This window comes from Portunus trituberculatus, chromosome 25 (genome assembly GCF_017591435.1).
Source record: "Portunus trituberculatus isolate SZX2019 chromosome 25, ASM1759143v1, whole genome shotgun sequence".
Taxonomy (NCBI): Eukaryota; Metazoa; Arthropoda; class Malacostraca; order Decapoda; family Portunidae; genus Portunus; species Portunus trituberculatus.
Genome location: NC_059279.1, coordinates 6,107,501 through 6,128,878, shown reverse-complemented (window position 1 = coordinate 6,128,878; position 21,378 = coordinate 6,107,501). Strand labels below are relative to the sequence as shown.

Genomic DNA, 21,378 nt, shown 5'->3' with positions numbered 1-21,378 from the left:
AGAAACATTAGCAGCAAATGAGCGAGCGGTTGTTTTTACGCATGAGGAGTGGATCGCCGTCAGAGCGGTGCGAGGACCCGCCGTCGTCACTTCCACAAAACACCAGTGAAAGCTTGCATTTACCGGCTATGGTAGCCCGCGGCGAGACAGCGTGCTGGAGCGTAGGTAGCAGGGTGGCAGGATGACAGGAACACATGCTGGATTGGCGCTGGAGTGGAGGCGCGAGGGGCGGCCCAGTGGTCAGACCCGTCACGTGCCGTGCAGCGCAGTGATGGTGTCGCGTTACGGTGCAGTTCGCGCGGCGGCCACGCGTTAGTGGTCCAGTGGGCGGGAGAAGCTGCCGCCTTCACCACAACTCACCATAAAGAAGAAAAGTCAGTCAAGAGGAAACATGGATGTTTCCGGTGTGGGGGACGCTCCCTCGGCGCCTGCCCCGGGCGGCGCCCGAGGCAGTGTGTCGAGGAGGAAGACACAGGCAGGCTAAGCTCACTTTTATGCTTTTATTTGTAATAAGGCTTCCGCGCAAACAACACCCAGCTTTCCTCGCGCCTCACACTGGTACCCGCTCAACATCTGGTACCCGCGCAACACAACCCGCACATTCCTCCAGCCTTCACTCACCCCTGCACCGGCGCCCTCCTCTACAAAGGGGTGAGGCAGTGAAGACTCATCCTTCCACCCTTCATGATCATATGCCAGAATCATTTTTTAAGTTTTCTTAGGGTGAAAGGCAAGTGTGAGGTGGTCAGCGGTGTGGGTGCCCCTGGGGTGCGCGAGGAAGGCCGCTGTGCTTAGGGAAGTCTGGTACAAAATTTTTACGAAAATAAGCTGAGTTCTATAAATTAACTTCAACGTTAATGTACGAACTCAGGTAAGTTCTGTATATACAAACCATTGTGGTGACCTTTCGCGGGTGTGTGGTGATGTCCAGGAAAGACGGCTGAGTTACATGAAATATAGTTATATACTCAGTCTTTGCTCTGGTTTCCCTTTCCCTTCCATTAACAGAAACTGAAACTGGCAAATGTTTTTCTTTAATCTTTTCTATGATTAACTTTTGAAAGTGTTGAGTTGAACGCTTTTTCCTTTCGTTTTCTCTTTTTTTTTTGTTTTGTCCCCAGCCAGCCTCCTCGTCACGAAAGATAAATAAATATGTCAAAAATTCAAGGAGAGCCGCCGTCTGTGTAGAAACAATCCCTATTCAGAAACAAAGGTGTAATCTTATCAGCAGGCTCCTCATCTCCAGTAGTGGGAAGAGAACCAACCCTCGAAGACTGCAGCTGAAGCGAAACACAAACCACACTATCTCTCTCTCTCTCTCTCTCTCTCTCTCTCTCTCTCTCTCTCTCTCTCTCTCTCTCTCTCTCTCTCTCAGCGCACTTCATGGAGGCTAAAACATGGATTCCCTATATACATACATCTCTATAAATATATCCATTCCACCACAGTCTACCACAGCACAGTCCACCACAGCTCACCACACCACACCACCACAGCTCCTCAGGCAGTGATGGGGCGTAGCTTTCCCAATACAACGCCTATATAATTATAACCACTCCACCACAGCCCGTCAGCCTATGATAGGGCGCAGCGTTCCCCTCACCGCTGAGTTACAGGTGCGGCAGCGGTCCAGGGGCCTCGCACAATTGGCACAGAGGTGGAGGTGCGAGCAGGGCTGCAGCACCACCTCCACTCGGTTCGTCTTGCATATGCGGCACACCAAGCGACGCGTCTCCTCCTCCAGGCGGCGCTGCAGGTCCGTCACTGCGGGGCAAATATAGGTTTGAAGGTTCGAACGGGGCCTCGCTGTGCTGTCTCACGCTCCACAGTAAGTCTTGCTGTTCAAGTTTTATTATCTCATCTCTCCACTTGAGGAAAATAAACACTTGAGAAAGAAACTCGCGGGTCAGTCAAAGAGAGAGAGAGAGAGAGAGAGAGAGAGAGAGAGAGAGAGAGAGAGAGAGAGAGAGAGAGAGAGAGAGAGAGAGAGAGAGAGAGAGAGAGAGAGATGAAAGGACAGCATTGTGGATAAGTCGCAAAGGACGGGAGTCACAGGGAAGATGGAAAAGACAGAAACAGCTGGAGACTCGTACTACAGGGCGAAAGGAGAAGAGGATCTCGCCTCACCTCAGCACGTTACACAGAACACCTCAAGTCAACTAATCCTTTACTTCTTGACACAGCTGGTGGAAGCATGAATGTACGTGTCTGTTCTGACTTATGAGGAGTATTTATAAAGAAGCAGGAGACAAAACAGGAAGGAAAGGTGCAACAAGAGAAGAAGGGAAGAAATTGCTATCACCCCAATCTTACACACACTCACACACACACACACACACACACACACACACACACACACACACACACACACACACACACACACACACACACACACAAGTACGTGCGTGATAATAAGCAGGAAAAGTCAGAAGAAGGAAAGGGAGGAAGGGAGAAGACAGAGGGAGGAAAAGTATGATAAAAGACACATGTTTGTTTCTATCAGTACCTTCCTTCTGTAGACGTTGCTTTCTGGTCCTTAGCTCCTCCAACCGCGCATTCTGGCTCCCCGTGGCGGCCTGGGGAAGGGACAGGGACAAGAGGTTATTGACGTCCTGTGACGGGGGACGAGAAGGAGACGGGAAGATGAAGGTTAAGTGCATGAGTGCGTCTGTCCGAGAAGTGGTTACCGTTTGCATGAAAGGAGTAATAAACAAACAGACGTGAGAGAAAGAAAGGCTGTCACTGACCCAAAAATGTGCATTATCTCTTTCCTGCAGAAGGCAGCTCAGTTACCACATGAGAAGAAAACTGTTCATCATCAAAGCATGAGGTGATCTGAGCGTGAGGCAGCTTGATAGCGTCCCACCTGTATGCTGTCCGAGACTAGCCCCGTCTCAAGCACCGGGGCGGATTCCATGGGCACCAAGCCGTCCCGCATCAGAACAGAAGTTGAAGCGCTTCTTCTGTTTTCGTCATAATCGAACACGACCTCCAGGGCCTCGGTCACCTCAAGGCAAAATCTCCCTGTCCGCTCAAGCTTGTCTTTGAGTGCCGCCTTCACGGAGGAAGCCAACAGACCCATCTCCACCACCCGCTGCCGAGGAAAGGGAAGGTTGTTACTGCAATGACCACTTGAAATTGATAGATGAGTCACGAAGACGTCCCATCGCGGGTACAGTGACCCACCGCATGCTGGATCTCGAGGTGCCTCACTACACAACCATATTCTCAAAGCCTCACCTTGGCCAAAGGATGGGCGAGGAGCAGGTCCTCCTCCTGGCTGGACAGCTGGATGGGTCTGATGATGGGTGCCGGAGGCAGGTTGTCCCCCCACGGCCGCGTCTCAGCGGACCTGTCCCATATGGTGCGGATGAAGGGGCACCACGGGTAGTAGTGGGCGTGGTCTGCTGCAGGGTTGTCCCCTTCCCGCCAGCCAAACAGGCCGCCGCCGCAGTGGAAGCACTGCACGAAGTCTGACAACCCCGTATAGAAGAAACCCGCAGCGGCGAGGGCATCCAGAGACACCTTCACACTCTTGGGCCACTTGCGGAAGGTCTGGCTGCGCGTAGCGTCAGTGTTGAACTGCGGGTAGGACATATGGCTACAGTCTTGCTGTGTCGCGTCTGCAAAGAGTCAAGGATCTGCATGAGTCACGTCGCGTCACGCTGCACAAACTACAACAAAGCTTCATGCACGCAGAGAATCTCTTCACATTAGCGTTACTAATGAAGACCAAGTTACACCTTTCACCCAACCCGCGTGACAGCGAGGGGTGTGGCGTATCATATACTCACCAGTGCGGTAGTTACTCCCGGTGGGGCGCGTGCTGCTCACCCTGAAGTGGTGGTACTCCTCCAGCAGGCGATACACGCGCCCAGTGTCGTCTGCTGAGTGGTAGGCGGGTACGTTGCCGGTGGGCATGCCGCTCACGAATCTGCAGGAAGAAAAGTGTCTGCGGTGCTCCTCCAGGGGCTGGTCGCCGGGGTCCCAGTAGCCCACAACGCCCTGACAGAAGGCGCACTGCACATGGTCATCGGTCCGCAAGAAGAAGAACCCTGCCCGCGCCAGCTGGTCAGGGTCCACGAAGGGTAGCGTCCAGTTGGTGAAGGTCTGGCGCCGCACCGACTCGTACATGAGGTCCCCAAGGGAGTGGAAGCGACGCTCGCGACGTAGCTCGACTGGCGGTAAGAGAGACAAGTAGAGGACGAGCGGCCTTCCCTGTACCTGGGAGGCGTCCTGCAGGACTCCAGAATAGAGTGCTGCTGCAATAATGTACACCTACAAAGTCATTGACGTCTGTATGACATGAACATAAAACTGAGTGTGCCTCATGGTGTGTATCAGACGACAAGACAACACAGTTTCGCCTTCAAGGAGACGGCGGCGGCGCTCCCAAGCACGCATGTACTTACGCGGCCTCGGCAGCGACCCCTGGCCCGGGCCGTTACCCGTTAGGTCGGACATCGCGGGGCGGCGCGCTGCTGCCGGGGGTCTGAAAGCAGGTTATCAAGTGTACAGTAAGGATGTGTGTGTGTGTGTGTGTGTGTGTGTGTGTGTGTGTGTGTGTGGGCTTCATTACAGCACACTATAGCGGGCGTTACTTTAGAATGGTGGGCGGTTATTGCATGGCGGGAGAGGCGCCCCTGGCCGTGGGTATTCAGTCCTGCTTAATATTGACAGTATGATAAGGGAAAAGATAAGGTGAACATGTTCGTTCAAACTTCCTTATCTCCTTATCACACGTTTAGTAATCTGGTGAAGGTAAGAACGCCAGCGAATATAATGGGGAGATGAATAGTACCGCTTCTCTCTCTCGCTCTCTCTCTCTCTCTCTCTCTCTCTCTCTCTCTCTCTCTCTCTCTCTCTCTCTCTCTCTCTCTCTCTCTCTCTCTCTCTCTCTCTCTCTCTCTCTCTCTCGCTGAGAACCTTGAGAAATGTGCATCTGATAAATGTAAAATTTCCCGTGTTCGTCCTTTAAAAAACAGATTCTCACGCGATACCAGAGAGAGAAAGAAGCGCACACACACACACACACACACATACACACACGCCCGGTAGCTCAGTGGTTAGAGCGCTGGCTTCACAAGCCAGAGGACCGGGGTTCGATTCCCCGGCAGGGTGGAGATATTTGGGTGTGTCTCCTTTCACGTGTAGCCCCTGTTCACCTAGCAGTGAGTAGGTACGGGATGTAAATCGAGGAGTTGTGACCTTGTTGTCCCGGTGTGTGGTGTGTGCCTGGTCTCAGGCCTATCCGAAGATCGGAAATAATGAGCTCTGAGCTCGTTCCGTAGGGTAACGTCTGGCTGTCTCGTCAGAGACTGCAGCAGATCAAACAGTGAAACACACACAGGCACACACACACACACACACACACACACACACACAAGTAAGCTGAGGTAGCAAGAGCCAATACAAACAGATAAAAACAAAAAAACAAAAACAGAAATGAATAAAATAAAGTGTGTTTCTTGCGTTGCATTCACCAGGTGTCAAGTCTGTAGTGAAGGCGTGAAGACAGCAGCCTAATCTCTCCTCTGTGCTTTGTTCTCCTTCTGGTTCCTCTTCGTTCATGATTCACAGACTTATTTCCTGTTTGTTCTTGTATACATTTATCTAATTGATATCCCTGGTAAATACTTATCATTAATTCACCACTAAGTTCTCAGCATTGAATCTGGAACCTCATAGCAACACCAATACACACATACCTTATAATTGACATGTTGCATACCAACACTTATACACTTACATATCCCTCCTTTCCCTCCAGTGTTTTCTATTCCTTTACTTTCTTCTTTTTCTCCTAAAACCTTTGTATTTTCTGCCACATTTCTCCTTCTGTGGTCTGCCTGGGATCTGCTGTTTCGTGTCCTTTGCAATCTTCTGTACCATTCTTTGCCTTCAGTTACTTTCCTTTTTTTTTCCTACTCTATTGCTTCTGAAACCTCTCTTGCGATTCTCTTTTTGTATTCTCATAAAGATCTGTTGCTGTTTGGTATCTTTCGTAATTCTTTGTAACCATTTGTAATCTTTCATCGCCTCAGTTACGGTCAATGGAACTTCTCTGGTCAGATAACAGGATAATAACACACTGCCTTCAGGAACAACATTTATGATACCGTTACATTTCAACCTCAACTTTCCTTCCATAACAACATCTATTTCTATCCGGCAAGACCATCCAGTCAGTCATTCTCACATCTCCGTCATCCCACCAGTTGCTCAAGTGTTGACGTGTTTTGTATTGGCACACCACTGACTCAGCGGTGGATGGCAATGTTTGCTTGAGATGACTGAGCGTTGAGTACACAGTGTTTGTTTATTCTTTCCTCGTGTTGCAAGGTGTTATATGTGTTGTTAATAAATAAAGGTGGTAAACAGCGGGGGAGTTTAATACACACACACACACACACACACACACACACAAACACACAAACACAGACCGCCTCCCTCCCCCCGACACACTGAAAGTCACACTGGACAAACAAAGATATGATATGACCTAACTGCACCTCAGACCTGTAGATTATAGACTATACAAACACAGCTAGGTACTTCACCACACATACACTTTTGTCTATCTAATAAATTGGCTAAACTTTTGGAAATCTCCTGTTAGTTACTTGAAATCTGTCGCTTTTTATTTTTTAATACATTTGGTCTTTTCGCTTTCCTTCTTTAATTTTTTGAGATTTTCCTTTGTAATGTGATTTTTTTTAAATATCCTAAAGGTAATTTTTTAGAATCTAACTTTATTTTTCAAATATCTTTGTATAAATTGTTTGGGATTTACTTTTACTACTTTTTAAAAACGTTTATGGAATTTTCTTCTATATTCCTTAAAGATCTTTTGAAATTAGCATTTTGAGCTTTTTTTCCTTTACTTTCTTTATTTTTTGAGAGATATATCAAATTTCAGAACATATACATGAGAGAGAAAGAAAAGATGGAGACAAAAAACAAATCCCTTTCTTACCTTACAGGGAGAACAAGCCACTTTGCCCTCTTGTTTTCCAACACGAGGGAGAAAAAAAACAAGAGGCTGAACCCCAAGAGGAGGAGGGAAGCTCAGCCAGCCAGACGCGTCCTCTTTCCTTTACACCACCAGACGAACTGACTGATACACCTTCCCTCCTCGTGTTGTAGCGCCCGTGCTGCCATGCCACGCTGGTTATCAGGGCACAGCAAGGCCTCCAGCGTGTCTTCTGTTATGTTATATTATGTCTCTGTCATCGTCTGGTCTTCTTGGTGATCTGCTAATAGCCTCCTGGTGTGACTCATAGTCGTGGGTTTGAAAGGCCAGCGTATCTTTGGATTGGTTTTATCTTTTATCTAGTTATCTTGTTTTTTTTCCTATTTTTTTCTGCAAATTTTTTTTGTCATTTTCTTTAAAGTATCTATCAATTCACTTCTTTATTTGACTTATTTTTTTTTCTTACCATGTTTATGTTAATTCTTCTTCATTCATTTATGTGTGTGTTTTTTTTTATGTATTAGCATCACAAACTTTCTTCTATGTTTCGAGGTTTCGTCGCCTCTTTGTGATGTGATTCCAATATATCTATAGTGCCCTTCAGTTTTACCTATTTTGTGTATAGATCTAGTGTTGATTTTTTTCTTACATGCCAGAAAATTCACCAATATCAGCGTGCCTTTCTAGTATTCGGAGCCAGAGTGTGTCGTGCCTTTCTAGTACTCACAGCCGGAGTGTCACGTGTGAGTATCGTGACTTCCTGCACCCTCCTTCATTTCCCTTTGTTTACAGTGAGGCGGAATGCAGTGAAAATCTCACAAAAAGAAAAAAATATATATTAATCTTAAAGTTATCAGTGTGCCATGCTGAGGAAATAGATTATAGATTAAGTGTTACATGGAAGGTCGTACAGTGACAGGAAACACTGAACATTTCAAACTGATGAAATGTAAGGAAAACCCTGCGACACACATATAATCAGTGTACCTTCCTGGAGAAAAGAAGATGTAGATTAACTAGAACTGTACGATATGTGAAACAATAACCGGAAACAGCAAACACACAAAATTATCTCAAAATATAAATAAAACCTTACCAACCTACACGTGCTTGACTGAACACCGCTAGAATAGATTACAGACCTTTCAGTATTACGTATCATACATTACGGTAACAGGAAACACCAAGTATGCCACACTGCTGAACCACAAAACACCAAAAGTCGGGAATTCCTTATTAGTTACGCTGGACACACACACAGACACACACACACACACACACACACACACACACACACACACACACACACACACACTATAAACCTTTTTTTTTTTTTTTTTTTTACGTAGGGAAGAGGGCCAGCCAAGGGCAAAATAAAAAAGAAAGTTAAAAAAAGGCCCACTTGAGTGCTGGCTCTCTAAAACGTGTAAAAAATGCCAAAACCGTCAGCCAGAATTAGGGGAGCAAATGCCTCGATACCTCTCTCTTAAAAGAAGACAAGTTGTAGGAATTCGGAAATACAAATGCAGGGAGGGAGTTCCAGAGTTTACCAGTGAAAGGGATGAATGATTGAGAGTACTGGTTAACTTTTGCATTAGAGAGTTGGACAGAATAGGGATGAGAGGAAGAAGAAAGCCTTGTGCAGCGAGGCCGCAGGAGAAGGGGAGGCATGCAGTTAGCAAGATCACTAGAACAGTTACCATGAAAATAACGATAAAATATAGAAAGGGATGCAACATTTCTGCAGTGAGAAAGAGGCTGAAGACAGTTAGTGAGAGGAGGAGAGTTGATGAGACGAAGAGGTTTCGATTCCACCCTATCAAGCAAAACTGTGGCTGGAACCCCCCCAAACATGCGAAGAGTATTCCATATAGGGACGGATTAGGCCCTTATACAGAATAAGCAGTTGGAGAGGCGAGAAAAACTGGCGGAGACGCCTCAGAACACCTAATTTCATAGAAGCTGTTTTAGCAAGAAATAAGATGTGAAGTTTCCAGTTAAGATTATGAGCAAAGGACAGACCGAGGATATTCATTGTGGAAGAGGGAGACAGTTGAGTGTCATTGAAGAAGAGGGGATAGTTGTCTGGTAGGTTGTGTCGAGTTGATAGATGGAGGAATCGAGTTTTTGAGGCATTGAAAACTACTAGATTTTCTCTGCCCCAATCGGAAATCTTAGAAAGATCGGAAGTTAGGCGTTCCGTGGCGTCCCAGCGTGATCTGTTGATTTCCTGAAGGGTTGGACGTCTCTGAAAGAACGTGGAAAGATGTAGGGTGGTATCATCAGCGTAGGAGTGGATAGGGCAAGAAGTTTGGTTAAGAAGGTCATTAATGAATAATAGAAAGAGAGTGGGTGACAGGACAGAACCCTGAGGAACACCACTATTAATAGGTTTAGGAGAAGAACAGTAGCCGTCTACCACAGCAGCAATAGAGCGGTCGGAAAGGAAACTTGAGATAAAGTTGCAGAGAGAAGGATAGAAGCCGTAGGAGGGCAGTTTTGAAATCAAAGCTTTATGCCAGACTCTATCAAAAGCTTTTGATATGTCTAACGCAACAGCAAAAGTTTCACCGAAATCTCTAAAAGAGGATGACCAAGACTCAGTAAGGAAAGCCAGAAGATCACCAGTAGAGCGACCTTGACGGAAGCCATACTGGCGATCAGACAGAAGATTGTGAAGTGACAGATGTTTGAGAATCTTCCTATTCAGGATAGATTAAAAACTTTAGACAAGCAAGAGATTAAAGCTATAGGACGGTAGTTTGAGGGTTAGAACGGTCACCCTTTTAGGAACAGGCTGAATGTAGGCAAACTTCCAGCAGGAAGGAAAGGTAGAAGTCGATAGACAAAGTTGGAAGAGTTTGGCCAGGCAAGGTGCAAGCACAGAAGCACAGTTTTTGAGAACAATAGGAGGGACCCCATCAGGTCCATAAGCCTTCCGAGGGTTTAGGCCAGCAAGGGCATGGAAAACATCATTACGAAGAATTTTGATTGTAGACATGAAATAGTCAGAGGGAGGAGGAGAGGAGGACAAGCCCAGAATCGTCCAAGGTGGAGTTGTGAGCAAAGGTTTGAGAAAATAGTTCAGCTTTAGAGACAGAAGAGATGGCAGTGGTGCCATCAGGATGAAATAAAGGAGGTAAAGATGAAGAAGTGAAGTTATTTGAGATGTTTTTGGCTAGATGCCAGAAGTCACGAGGAGAGTTTGAGTTTGAAAGATTTTGACATTTTCTATTTATGAAAGAGTGTTTGGCAAGTTGAAGAACAGACTTGGTATGATTCCGGGCAGAGATATAAAGTGTATGAGATTCAGGAGATGGAAGGCTCAAGTACCTTTTGTGGGCAACCTCTCTATCATGTATAGCACGAGAACAGGCTGAGTTAAACCAAGGTTTAGAAGGTTTAGGTTGAGAAAAAAAATGAGGAATGTACGCCTCCATGCCAGACACTAACACCTCTGTTATGCGTTCAGCACAAAGAGATGGGTCTCTGACACGGAAGCAATAATCATTTCAGGGAAAATCAGCATAATACCTCCTCAGGTCCCCCCAGCTGGCAGAGGCAAAACGCCAGAGGCACCTTCGCTTTGTGGGATCATGCGGAGGGATTGGAGAAATAGGACAAGATACAGAAATGAGATTGTGATCGGAGGAGCCCAATGGAGATGAAAGGGTGACAGCATAAGCAGAAGGGTTAGAGGTGAGGAAGAGATCAAGAATGTTGGGCGTGTCTCCAAGACGGTCAGGAATACGAGTAGGGTGTTGCACCAGTTGCTCTAGGTCATGGAGGATAGCAAAGTTGAAGACTAGTTCACCAGGGTGGTCAGTGAAGGGAGAGGAAAGCTAAAGCTGGTGGTGAACATTGAAATCTCCAAGAATGGAAATCTTAGCGAAAGGATAGAGAGACAGAATGTACTCCATTTTAGAAGTTCTGATTTGTGTCACGCGATGCTCTAACAGGACACGGGAAGATAATGCAATTGATTCCCAGATTGTACAATTATCGAGATGGCGGTGACAACTCCGTGCCTGGTACTGTATCGAGGGTCTCCCACCCACACAAGCAACACAGGTAATATTGATAGAAGCGGGTAATAAGACACGACCATCTTAAAATCCTTTGCTCCTCGTAATTTTATTTATACTTTTTTCCCTTTCTCTCTCTCTCTCTTTCTTTCTCTGTCTCTCTCTCTCTCTCTCTCTCTCTCTCTCTCTCTCTCTCTCTCTCTCTCTCTCTCTCTCTCTCTCTCTCTCTCTCTCTCTCTCTCTCTCTCTCTCTCTCTCTCTCTCTCTCTCTCTCTCTCTCTCTCTCTCTCTTAGTAACTTCCCTCCCCTTTACATAATTCCTACTGCAACCTGACTCATTCACTGCCTTAAGCTTAACAAAATGGTCTAATGCAAAGATGGAATACAATCTCGAAACACACTCCAGCTTGTTAAAACGAGTGGTGGAAACGTTTAAATCAAATCCTATAGCGCCTAAAATCTTCGAACTGTTCACTGAGATAATGGAGGGTCACCTAGAAAAGAAAACAGCTGGTGTTCACAAAATGGTCCAATGCAAGGTTGGGAAATAATCTAGAAACGCACTGCAGCCTGTCAAACGAGTGAAGGTAGAATTCAAATCATTTAGTGCTTGAATTCTTATAATCTTTCACTAGGGTCAATTAGAGAAAATGGCAGGTGTTCAAAGATGTTCATTTAGAGAATCAGAAGCGAGTTGAATTCCTGTCCCATCTTTCAGAAATCAATATTAACAACAAACACTTGAAGATTTAAGGAAATGTCTATCTTATCACTGTATTACGGAATCTTTCACTGATTTTGTCTTCTTCCGTTTATGTAATCAGAGCACAAAAGCAGCAAATATTTGAACATTTAAAGATATTCGCATCTTTCTGCTGCCTTACGGGATCTCTGAATGATTTTAGTTTTCATTACATACGAGGGACTCACGACAAGGTGGCAGAATCCAATATTACGATAGCTTTTTTTTTTTTTTTTTTTTACATTACAAGGGCACTGGCCAAGGGAAAACAAAGTGTTGGAAAAAAAAAATCCCGCTGGTTGCCAGGCCCTGTTAAGAGGAAAGTAGGAGAAAGAGAAAAAACAAAAAAATCTAAAAGGAGGGTCCAGTTAACGTAAGAGGTGTCTTGACACTCCTCTTTTGAAAGAGTTTAAGTCATAGGCAGGTGGAAATACAGACACAGGTAGAGAGTTCCAGAGTTTACCAGTGTAGGGAATGAAGGAGTGAAGATACTGGTTAACTCTTGCATTAGGAAGATGGACAGAATAGGGATGAGAAGAAGTAGAGAGTCTTGTGCAGCGAGGCCGCAGGAGGGGGAAGGCATGCAGTTAGCAAGTTCAGAAGAGCAGACAGCATGAAAACAGCGGTAGAAGACAGATAAAGATGCAACATTGCGGCGGTGACTTAAAGAATCAAGACAGTCAGTTAGAGGAGAAGAGTTGATAAGACGAAAAGCTTTAGATTCCACCTTGTTTAGTAAAGCTGTGTGTGGATCCCCCAGACATGAGAGCCATACTCCATACACGGGCGGATAAGGCCCTGTACAGAGCAAGCAGCTGGGAGGAGAGAAAATGGACGAAGACGCCACAGGACACCTAACTTCTTGGAAGCTGATTTAGCAAGAGTAGAGATGTGAAATTTCCAGTTTAGATTTTTAGTGAAGGATAGACCGAGTGTGTTTAATGTAGAGGAGAGGGAAGTTGAGTGTTATTGAAGAAGAGAGGATAGTTGTCTGGAAGGTTATGTCGAGTAGATAGTTGTAGAAATTGAGTTTTTGAGGCATTGAACAAAACCAGGTTTTCTCTGCCCCAATCAGAAACAAGTGAAAGATCAGAAGTTAGGCGTCCTATAGCATCTCGCCTTGAGTCATTTAATTGTTGTTGGGTTGGGCGTCTGTTGAACGCTGTTGAATAATGCAAGGTGGTATCATCAGCATAGGAGTGGATAGGGCATTGAGTCAGATTTAGGAGATCATTGATGAATAATAGAAAGAGAGTGGGTGATAGGACAGAACCCTGTGGAACACCACTGTTGATAGTTTTAGGGAAGAACAGTGACCGTCTACTACAGCAGCAATAGAACGATCGGAAAGGAAACTGGAGATGAAGGTACAGAGAGAAGGATAGAATCCGTAGGAGGGTAGTTTAGAAATTAAAGATTTGTGCCAGACTCTATCGAAGGCTTTCGATATGTCAAGGCCGACAGCAAAGGTTTCACCGAAGTCCCTAAAAGAGGATGACCAAGATTCAGTTAGGAAAGTAAGAAGATCACCAGTAGATCTGCCTTTACGGAAACCATACTGGCAATCAGAGAGAAGGTTGTGAGCTGATAGATGCCTCATTATCTTCCTATTAAGGATAGACTCAAAGGCTTTAGAAAGGCAGGAAATCAAAGCTATAGGGCGGTAGTTAGAAGGATTGGAGTGGTCACCTTTTTAGGGACAGGTTGAATGTGAGCAAACTTCCAGCAAGAAGGATAAATAGAAGTAGAGAGACACAGATGAAAGAGTTTGACCAGGCAGTGAGCGAGTTCGGAAGCACAGTTTTTGAGAACAACAGGAGGGACTCCATCCGGACCGTAAGCCTTCCGAGAATCAAGGCCAGAGAGGGCCAGGAAAACGTCTTTATAAAGAATTTTAATTTTAGGGATGAAGTAGTCAGAGGGTGGAGGAGTAGGAGGAATATGCCCAGAATCATCCAAAGTTGAGTTGGTAGCAAAGGTTTGAGCGAAGAGTTCAGCTTTAGAAAAGAAGAGACAGCTGTAGAGCCATCTGGATGAAGTAAAGGAGGGAAAGACGAAGAAGTAAAGTTGTTAGAGATATTATTGGCTAGATGCCAGAAATCTCGAGAGGAGTTAGAATTGGAAAGACTTTGACATTTTCTATTGATGAAAGAGTTTTTAGTAAGTTGGAGAATAGATTTGGCATGATTACGGGCAGAAATATATAGGGCATGAGTTTCAGCAGTTGGATGGCTACGGAACCGTTTGTGAGCCGCCTCTATCATTGACAGCACGAGAACAAGCAGAGTTAAACCAAGGCTTTTTAGCTTTAGGGTTAGAGAAAGTATGAGGAATGTATAGCTCCATGCCAGAGATAATCACCTCTGTTATGCGCTCGGCACAAAGAGAAGGATCTCTGACATGAAAACAATAATCATCCCAAGGAAATCAGAATAGTACTGCCTTAGTTCCTCCCACTTAGCAGAGTTAAAATGCCAGAAGCACCTCCGCTTAGGCGGGTCCTGAGGCTGCACTGGAGTGATAGAACAGGTAACGGAAATTAGATTGTGGTCGGAGGAGCCCAACGGAGAGGAAAGTTTAACAGAGTAAGCAGAAGGGTTGGAGGTTAGGAAAAGATCAAGAATGTTGGGCGTGTCTCCAAGGCGGTCAGGAATACGGGTAGGGAACTGCACTAGCTGCTCTAGGTCATGAAGGATAGCAAAGTTGAAGGTTTGTTCACCAGGTTGGTCAGTGAAAGAAGATGAAAGCCAAAGCTGGTGGTGAACATTGAAATCCCTAAAATGGAGATCTCAGCAAAAGGAAAGTGAGATAAGATGTGCTCCACCTTGGAAGTCAAATAGTCAAAGAATTTTACATAGTCAGAGGAATTAGGTGAGAGGTATACAGCACAGATGAATTTAGTTAGAGAGTGACATTGAAGTCTTAGCCAGATGGTAGAAAATTCTGAAGATTCAAGATTGTGGGCACGAGAGCAAGTGGTGTCGTTACGCACGTATGCGCAACATCCAGCTTTGGATTGAAAATGAGGATAGAGCAAGTAGGAGGGAACAGAAAAGGGCTGCTGTCAGTAGTCACAGACAACTGTGTTTCAGTTAGGAAGAGAAGATGAGGTTTAGTAGAGGAGAGGTGGTGTTCCACAGATTGAAAATTAGAACGAAGGCCACGAATGTTGCAGAAATTGATAGTGAAAGTATTAGATGAAGTGTCAAGACACCCAAGGTCGACAGCAGAGGGCAGTCCGACCTGGGGACATTTATGGTCCCTCCCAGAGGGGACTCCGAGGCAGGGCGTGGTGAAGCCATTATTAAATTTTGATTTGAAGAGAGTGTAAAAGTGTAAGGTGTTGTAGTGTAGTGTAGGAAGTAGTAGAAGTTGTCTTTAGAGGGCAGGCTGCAGCTGCTCAATTGTATAAATGAGATCACAAAGGGAACCGGGAAGAGAGGACACGGGGAATCACTCAGTCTGCAGCACTGCCTACATCCCCGTAAGTACCTCTCCTGGAGTATTCCACCGGGCGGCAGGTGACTACTGCCTACTGCCTAGCTGTCTTGAAACCTTGCAAAAAACTGAAATTAATGGCAGGAGAGAATACAAAAGCAAGCAGAGAGCAGAGAATTCCAGAGCTGACAAGGGGTGAACAAAAATAAACAGAAATGAAAATACAAAAGGTGGATATACGTAAATCAACTGAGCTTTATTGTTGAAGATTCAGGGATTGAACAAAAGCGGTGAAACATTTGACAGCACAGATTTGCAAGACCTTTCCAACACGCAGCATTCATCACGAACACGCCCACGAGCTGTATAACAAACGAACATACTTTCTCACTTAGTTCTCAGCGCGCACCATTCTTTTCCAGCTGCGACAAAGAAGACAAGTGATTTATGCATATGTGTGTACCAGTGGTGAACGTGGTGTAAGATTCATAATATCAAACTTACCCACACTGCCTCCTTCCCTCGGCAGTACGGGTGATATATAATAGTGACAAGGTATGAACAGTACGAGTCTGTTCTTTATTTATAAGTAGGAGCTGTAACGATATGCTAATTCACACCTACGGATAAGATTGAAGTTTATACAGGGATACTTGGAGAAAAGAATAGGAACTTGTAAAGGGATATTTGGAGGAACAATAGGAACTTGTAAAGGGATATTTGGAGGAAAGAATAGGAACTTGTAAAGGCATATTTGGAGGAAAGAATAGGAACTTGTAAAGGGATATTTGGAGGAAAGAATAGGAACTTGTAAAGGGATATTTGGAGGAAAGAATAGGAACTTGTAAAGGCATATTTGGAGGAAAGAATAAGAGTGTGTGGAGGGATATATGGAGGAATAAATAGGAGAGTGTGGAGGAAAAATAGGAACTTGTGGAGGGAGACTGGAGGAAAGAATAGGAGCTTGTATATATATATATATATATATATATATATATATATATATATATATATATATATATATATATATATATATATATATATATATATATATATATATATATATATATATATATATATATATATATATATATATATATATATATATATGTCTATTTATCTCTCTATCCTATCTATTTATTTATCAACTTTTATTCCTGGAGTGGAGGAAGTAATACATTGAAACAGCCCCAAAAATATAGTTTGGGTTTCTTCTTTCCTTCAAAATGTAAACTACAATACAATCAAACAAAATAAGCACTCTTTTCTTCTCCCCAGAGCAGTGCAGGTAATAGAATGGAAAGACAATAACGTAAACACAGTATAGCTTTCTTATTTACAGGTGACTCGCTTTACATTACTTTAAATACGAGCTCGGTTTCACACTACTTAAAATATATCAGATTTAATTGAATTTGCAGGAAGTTCTCACTCGCGCTATACAAACGTAAATATTAAAAGGCTTTTCTACTGTTTTTATTACGCCTTTCTATTTCTTTTAGCTTCTTTAAAGTGAAGATTAATCAACAAGGATAAACAGTTGATATTATTCACTGACCAAATTCAAGGACAAAATAATACAACGTAACAAATCACATCCTTTAATCTTTTCAGCACCAGGACGCGTTTCCATATTCATTCGGGTTTGCATTTTGTACCACTTTAGAAACATATGTTGGTACAGTGGAACCATGCGTGCTTTGGGCTCCGAGGGGTCTCCAAGCGCACGGGTTCGAATCCTGTCCACGGTCCGAGTGTAGGTTGGGCTTCCTCACTCGGGGCAACGGTTTCCTAGCGGGTGGGCTTTGAGATAGGAGGTACCACAAAAAGTATCCCCTTTAGCCCAGAAATGCCCGTGAAAACCCCACATGGTATAAAAAAAAAATCTTAATTAATCTTTTAACTTCCATAAACCCATCATGATGCAAATAAAATCGTTTAATCATACCAAAAAATCAAGGTAAACATGCGTCTCAGTATTGAAGAGGTAAAACAGATTGGTAGACGAATGAAATAGACCCAGCAATCAGGTTGTTAGCGCTGAGTCACTAGAAAGCTTTAATAGATTAGATAAATGTATCAATGGGAATGACAGAATTAGGTAGATATACTTCATAAATGAACCGCCACGTGTAAGTAAGCCTGACATGCTCTTGTAGCTTCTCTTTTTAACGTTCTCATCTTTCCCTTTTTTTCCCATTTGATTTAATTTTCAACACTACTTTTTTGTTTAAATGATGCCTAAAAACATATATTGTGTAGTCACTGTAGACGGAAAATCACCTGTGTTTGAAAGCAGAATCTATAAACATTAACAAAACTAGAGAGGTAATCGCTTTTAGTAACTATCTTTATTACCTCGCCTTACCCTCTAGAATACACAGAGATCGAGGCTTACTGGAGCAAAGGTGCCACGTGAGATCATCAATTTGTGTCGTTACAGGTAAGTGACTGTTGTACTTCAGCGTGTGTGTAATCACGATGATAGGAAAAAAAGTCAGTCGTAAGAATGTAGATTTGGAGTGGGAAAATTTGAGCTTGCATCATGAGTGAGAGAGAGAGAGAGAGAGAGAGAGAGAGAGAGAGAGAGAGAGAGAGAGAGAGAGAGAGAGAGAGAGAGAGAGAGAGAGAGAGAGAGAGAGAGAGAGAGAGAGAGAGAGAGAGAGAGAGAGAGAGAGAGAGAGAGAGAGAGAGAGAGAGAGAGAGAGAGAGAGAGAGAGAGAGAGAGAGAGAGAGAGAGAGAGAGAGAACATAATTTATAATACATATTTTGAACAATGACAAATAAAATATATTAGAGAACACTTGAAAAAAAAAAAAGAATAAATACAAATACCACCACCACCATTATCACCATGTGCACCACCACCACCACCACCACCACCACCACCACCACCACCACCAATACAACTACAAACTCTAGATAACAAAAGATATCAGCGCCGTCTTTGCGTCCCTCGAGTTTCATTCCAGGAATCAGATTAGAGATTAACACCAATTTCTAGGAAGAGAAAACAAGTTACCGTCATGTTGAGATGCAAGCAGGTGATAGACAATAAGACGAGAGAGCTACCTGTTATTTTTCTGTCTAAGATTATATAAAAAGGTATTGAGTGTAACCGTTGTGTGTGTGTGTGTGTGTGTGTGTGTGTGTGTGTGTGTGTGTGTGTGTGTGTGTGTGTGTGTGTGAGAGAGAGAGAGAGAGAGAGAGAGAGAGAGAGAGAGAGAGAGAGAGAGAGAGAGAGAGAGAGAGAGAGAGAGAGAGAGAGAGAGAGAGAGAGAGAGAGAGAGAGAGAGAGAGAGAGAGAGAGAGAGAGAAATCCTCCAATTAAACAGACCAACAGACTAACCTATTTTCTTTTCTTAATCAATGTACTAACTTTATTTTTTTTTCACTTCATCTACAGCGAAGAATTAAGCGCGTTAGTTTTAGTTTCTGTCTCGTAATTTTTTTTCGTTTAATTTTTCTGTGATCTCGTAACCCTCTTCGTAACATTTAATTTTTCTTCACTATTTAGCTTCTTACGTTCTCTTTACGGTCAGAAACATATTCCTGTTGTATTTTATTTTCTTCTTATTTTTTCAGCTTGCTAGAAAAGGCACACTAGGTTTCATTCCTTCCTTTTACCTTTATCAACTTCACTTCTTCAAATTAACACATCACGTCTTTTCTTTTCTTTTTTCTTCTGAGCTTGATGGAAAACACGTACTGGTCTTTATTTCTCCTCAAGTTGATTAAAAAGACAGTTTGGCATTTATTTCTTAATTTTCCTTAACTTTATTTCCTCAATTGTCTTTATCCAACACATATTGTCTTCTCTCTCTCTTCTCAGCTTGATGGAAAAGGTAGTTTGGCTTTTATTTCTTAATTTTTCTTAATGTCACTTCTTCAGTTATCTTTATCTAACATTCTCCTTCTCAGCTTGATTGAAAAGACACTCTATCCCTCATTTCTTCATTTTTCTTAATCCTATTTTTTTAATTTTCTTCACCCAACACATAGTCTTCTTTTTGTCTTCTCAGGTTGATTGAAAAGGCAGTTCAGTTTTCTTAATCGTACTTCTTCAGTTCTCTTTACCTAACACATATTGCCTTCTTTTTCTTTCCAGTTTGACGGTAAAGACAGTCAGATCGCCTCTCCTTCATCCACCTTGCCAAGACACATTAGAGATGACTGGAGAGTTGGCCCCTTTCAGTACCATGCCGCGTTTTCAAATTCATTCTAGTTACTATTTATCAATTTTACACAGCTTCAGAAACTTATGTGGGGTATTAAAATAGTAAAGACTCTGGCCATTGATCTTTTGACTTCCATAGATCCTTCCTAATACAAATAAAATCGTCTAATCATGCCCAAAAAGTAAGGTAAAAGTGCGTCGCAGTATTGAGGGGTTAATTGGAGCTAAGATTGGAACAGGTAAAGATGTTAATTCGTCCAGCTTTCCTAAGCAGGAATGTTTAACGGTCTGAGTGTGTTAGTGTGGTGTGTGACTGTAAGGTACTATATACCATTCAAGTTACGTTTTTTTTTTTTTTTCATACATTTCGTTTTCTCTCTGTCTGTCTGTCTGTCTGTCTGTCTGTCTCTCTCTCTCTCTCTCTCTCTCTCTCTCTCTCTCTCTCTCTCTTTCTCTCTTGTAAGGTACTACTTAAATATTATCATTTAAGTTAGGATGTGTTTTTCAAAATATTCGCTTTTTTTTTTTTTTGTTTTACATTTGTTATCTGTCTGTCTGTCTGTCTGTCTGTCTGTCTGTCTGTCTGTCTGTCTCTCTCTCTCTCTCTCTCTCTCTCTCTCTCTCTCTCTCTCTTGATCAAAAAGTTCTGTTTATTTATTAATGTATTTATACGAGTATGTTCGCTTATCTATTTATTTATTTACAAGAAAGTATTCTATTCATGATCTGCTCCGTTGTGAGAATGAAGAAAAGGAAAAAAAGGAAGAAGTGCTTATACTTTCTATTTTCTTTCTTTTCTTCTTTCTGGGCAGACCAGTCAATGCGTCAAATAGAACGTTGTAATTAATGGCGAGATTTTTACCGTGAAGGTTGTTGTCGGTTCACGCTAGCAATGCGCCATACATCACTGTAATTAACACTCGTCCCTCTATACTCAATCCTTCCTTGTCTCTCACCCCTCGCCAGGCTATTGGCGGGGCAGCAGGTGAGACGAATCGTTGAGAGGGGCATTCGTTCAGGATTCAAGATATGCCGTCGTTTTTCTTGTCTCGCAATAAATCTTCCGTGGCACTCTTCTGGTGGCCGCGCCTCGTTACACCCGTAACACATTATTGCACCCCAGGAAGCCGCTCCCATCGCTGAGTAATGGCTCACATTACTCTGTGGGTAAGTAATGTGTCTTGCATCCGTAATCCAGATGCTTCGCTTATAGAATGTCTTTTCAGGTCTATCCGTCTGTTTCTTTTCTACTCTTTTTTATCCTCCATCCTTTTTAAGAAATTTCAAGGAGTAATCGTCGTCATTTCTCGTCGAGTGATGGATGGGCGGCACCCAGGCAGCGGGGCGACAAAACCTTGATCAATCCTTCATGACATGAGAAACATAAGCCAGTGAGCGCTGAGTGAGCCATCCACACACTGCTGGGCCGCTGTGCTCCCTGCAGTGGCTGGCTGGGCTGGCAGTGAATAGTGCCATTGTTGCCGCTGCTTTGCTGGCCACGCGCTGCACGTCTGAATAATAAGGGAACAAGTAACACTCACTCACCCTTGCAGCCTTGTCTCCGCGGCGCCACGGCACTCGGCGTGGAGTGGACGCTGGTGGCAGGGACATCGCTGGCACTCTCACAGAACACCCAGCACAGGAGCAGCCATGACTCTCCTCGCCGCCTCCCTCCCAGTAGTGCTGCTGATGGTGGCGCCTCTCCTGCAGTGCGACGCCCTTCCTAATGCAGGCCAGGCGCAGGGTTAAGTGACTTCCTTACTTACTATCGCCAGTGTTTGGTCTGTTTATTTCATTAGAGGGATTTAGAGCTAGGGACGATAATCAACTGTCATTAAGGGTAATTATATGGGAAACAGGTGAAAATGTGTTGTCTCGCCCAGCTACACCATCGCAGAGGTCAAGACTTCACTAACCGTGGTCATACTTTATTAGCGGTCAGTATGTTCTGTTCCTACCGCTGATGCACAAAGCCTTCGTCACTGGCTTATCAGCGTCACACATTGCTATTAGTTCCTAGAA

The 21,378-nt window shown here is 43.8% G+C and overlaps 2 protein-coding genes across 3 annotated transcripts in view; one reads left to right on the top strand and one right to left on the bottom strand.

Annotated features, from left to right (window-relative positions):
- Positions 1 to 481: 481 nt before the first annotated feature.
- Positions 482 to 7,261, bottom strand: LOC123508633 (baculoviral IAP repeat-containing protein 7-like). The gene is made up of 7 exons (XM_045262468.1): positions 6,977 to 7,261; positions 4,413 to 4,492; positions 3,795 to 4,178; positions 3,241 to 3,623; positions 2,867 to 3,094; positions 2,507 to 2,576; positions 482 to 1,764 (listed from the first exon to the last, which is right to left on the bottom strand). The coding sequence occupies exons 2-7, from the start codon at positions 4,462 to 4,464 to the stop codon at positions 1,571 to 1,573; spliced, it is 1,311 nt and encodes a 436-aa protein (XP_045118403.1). The 5' UTR covers positions 4,465 to 4,492; positions 6,977 to 7,261; the 3' UTR covers positions 482 to 1,570.
- A 12,848-nt stretch (positions 7,262 to 20,109) lies between these two features.
- Positions 20,110 to 21,378, top strand: part of LOC123508708 — a 28,055-nt gene continuing 26,786 nt past the window's right edge. Inside the window, exons 1-2 of one of the 2 annotated variants that reach the window (XM_045262580.1) lie at positions 20,114 to 20,523; positions 20,910 to 21,100. The gene's annotated coding sequence lies outside the window, so the exon portion shown is untranslated. Of the gene's footprint in view, positions 20,524 to 20,909; positions 21,101 to 21,378 lie in introns of both variants that reach the window. The other variant, XM_045262581.1, reaches the window with a different exon arrangement.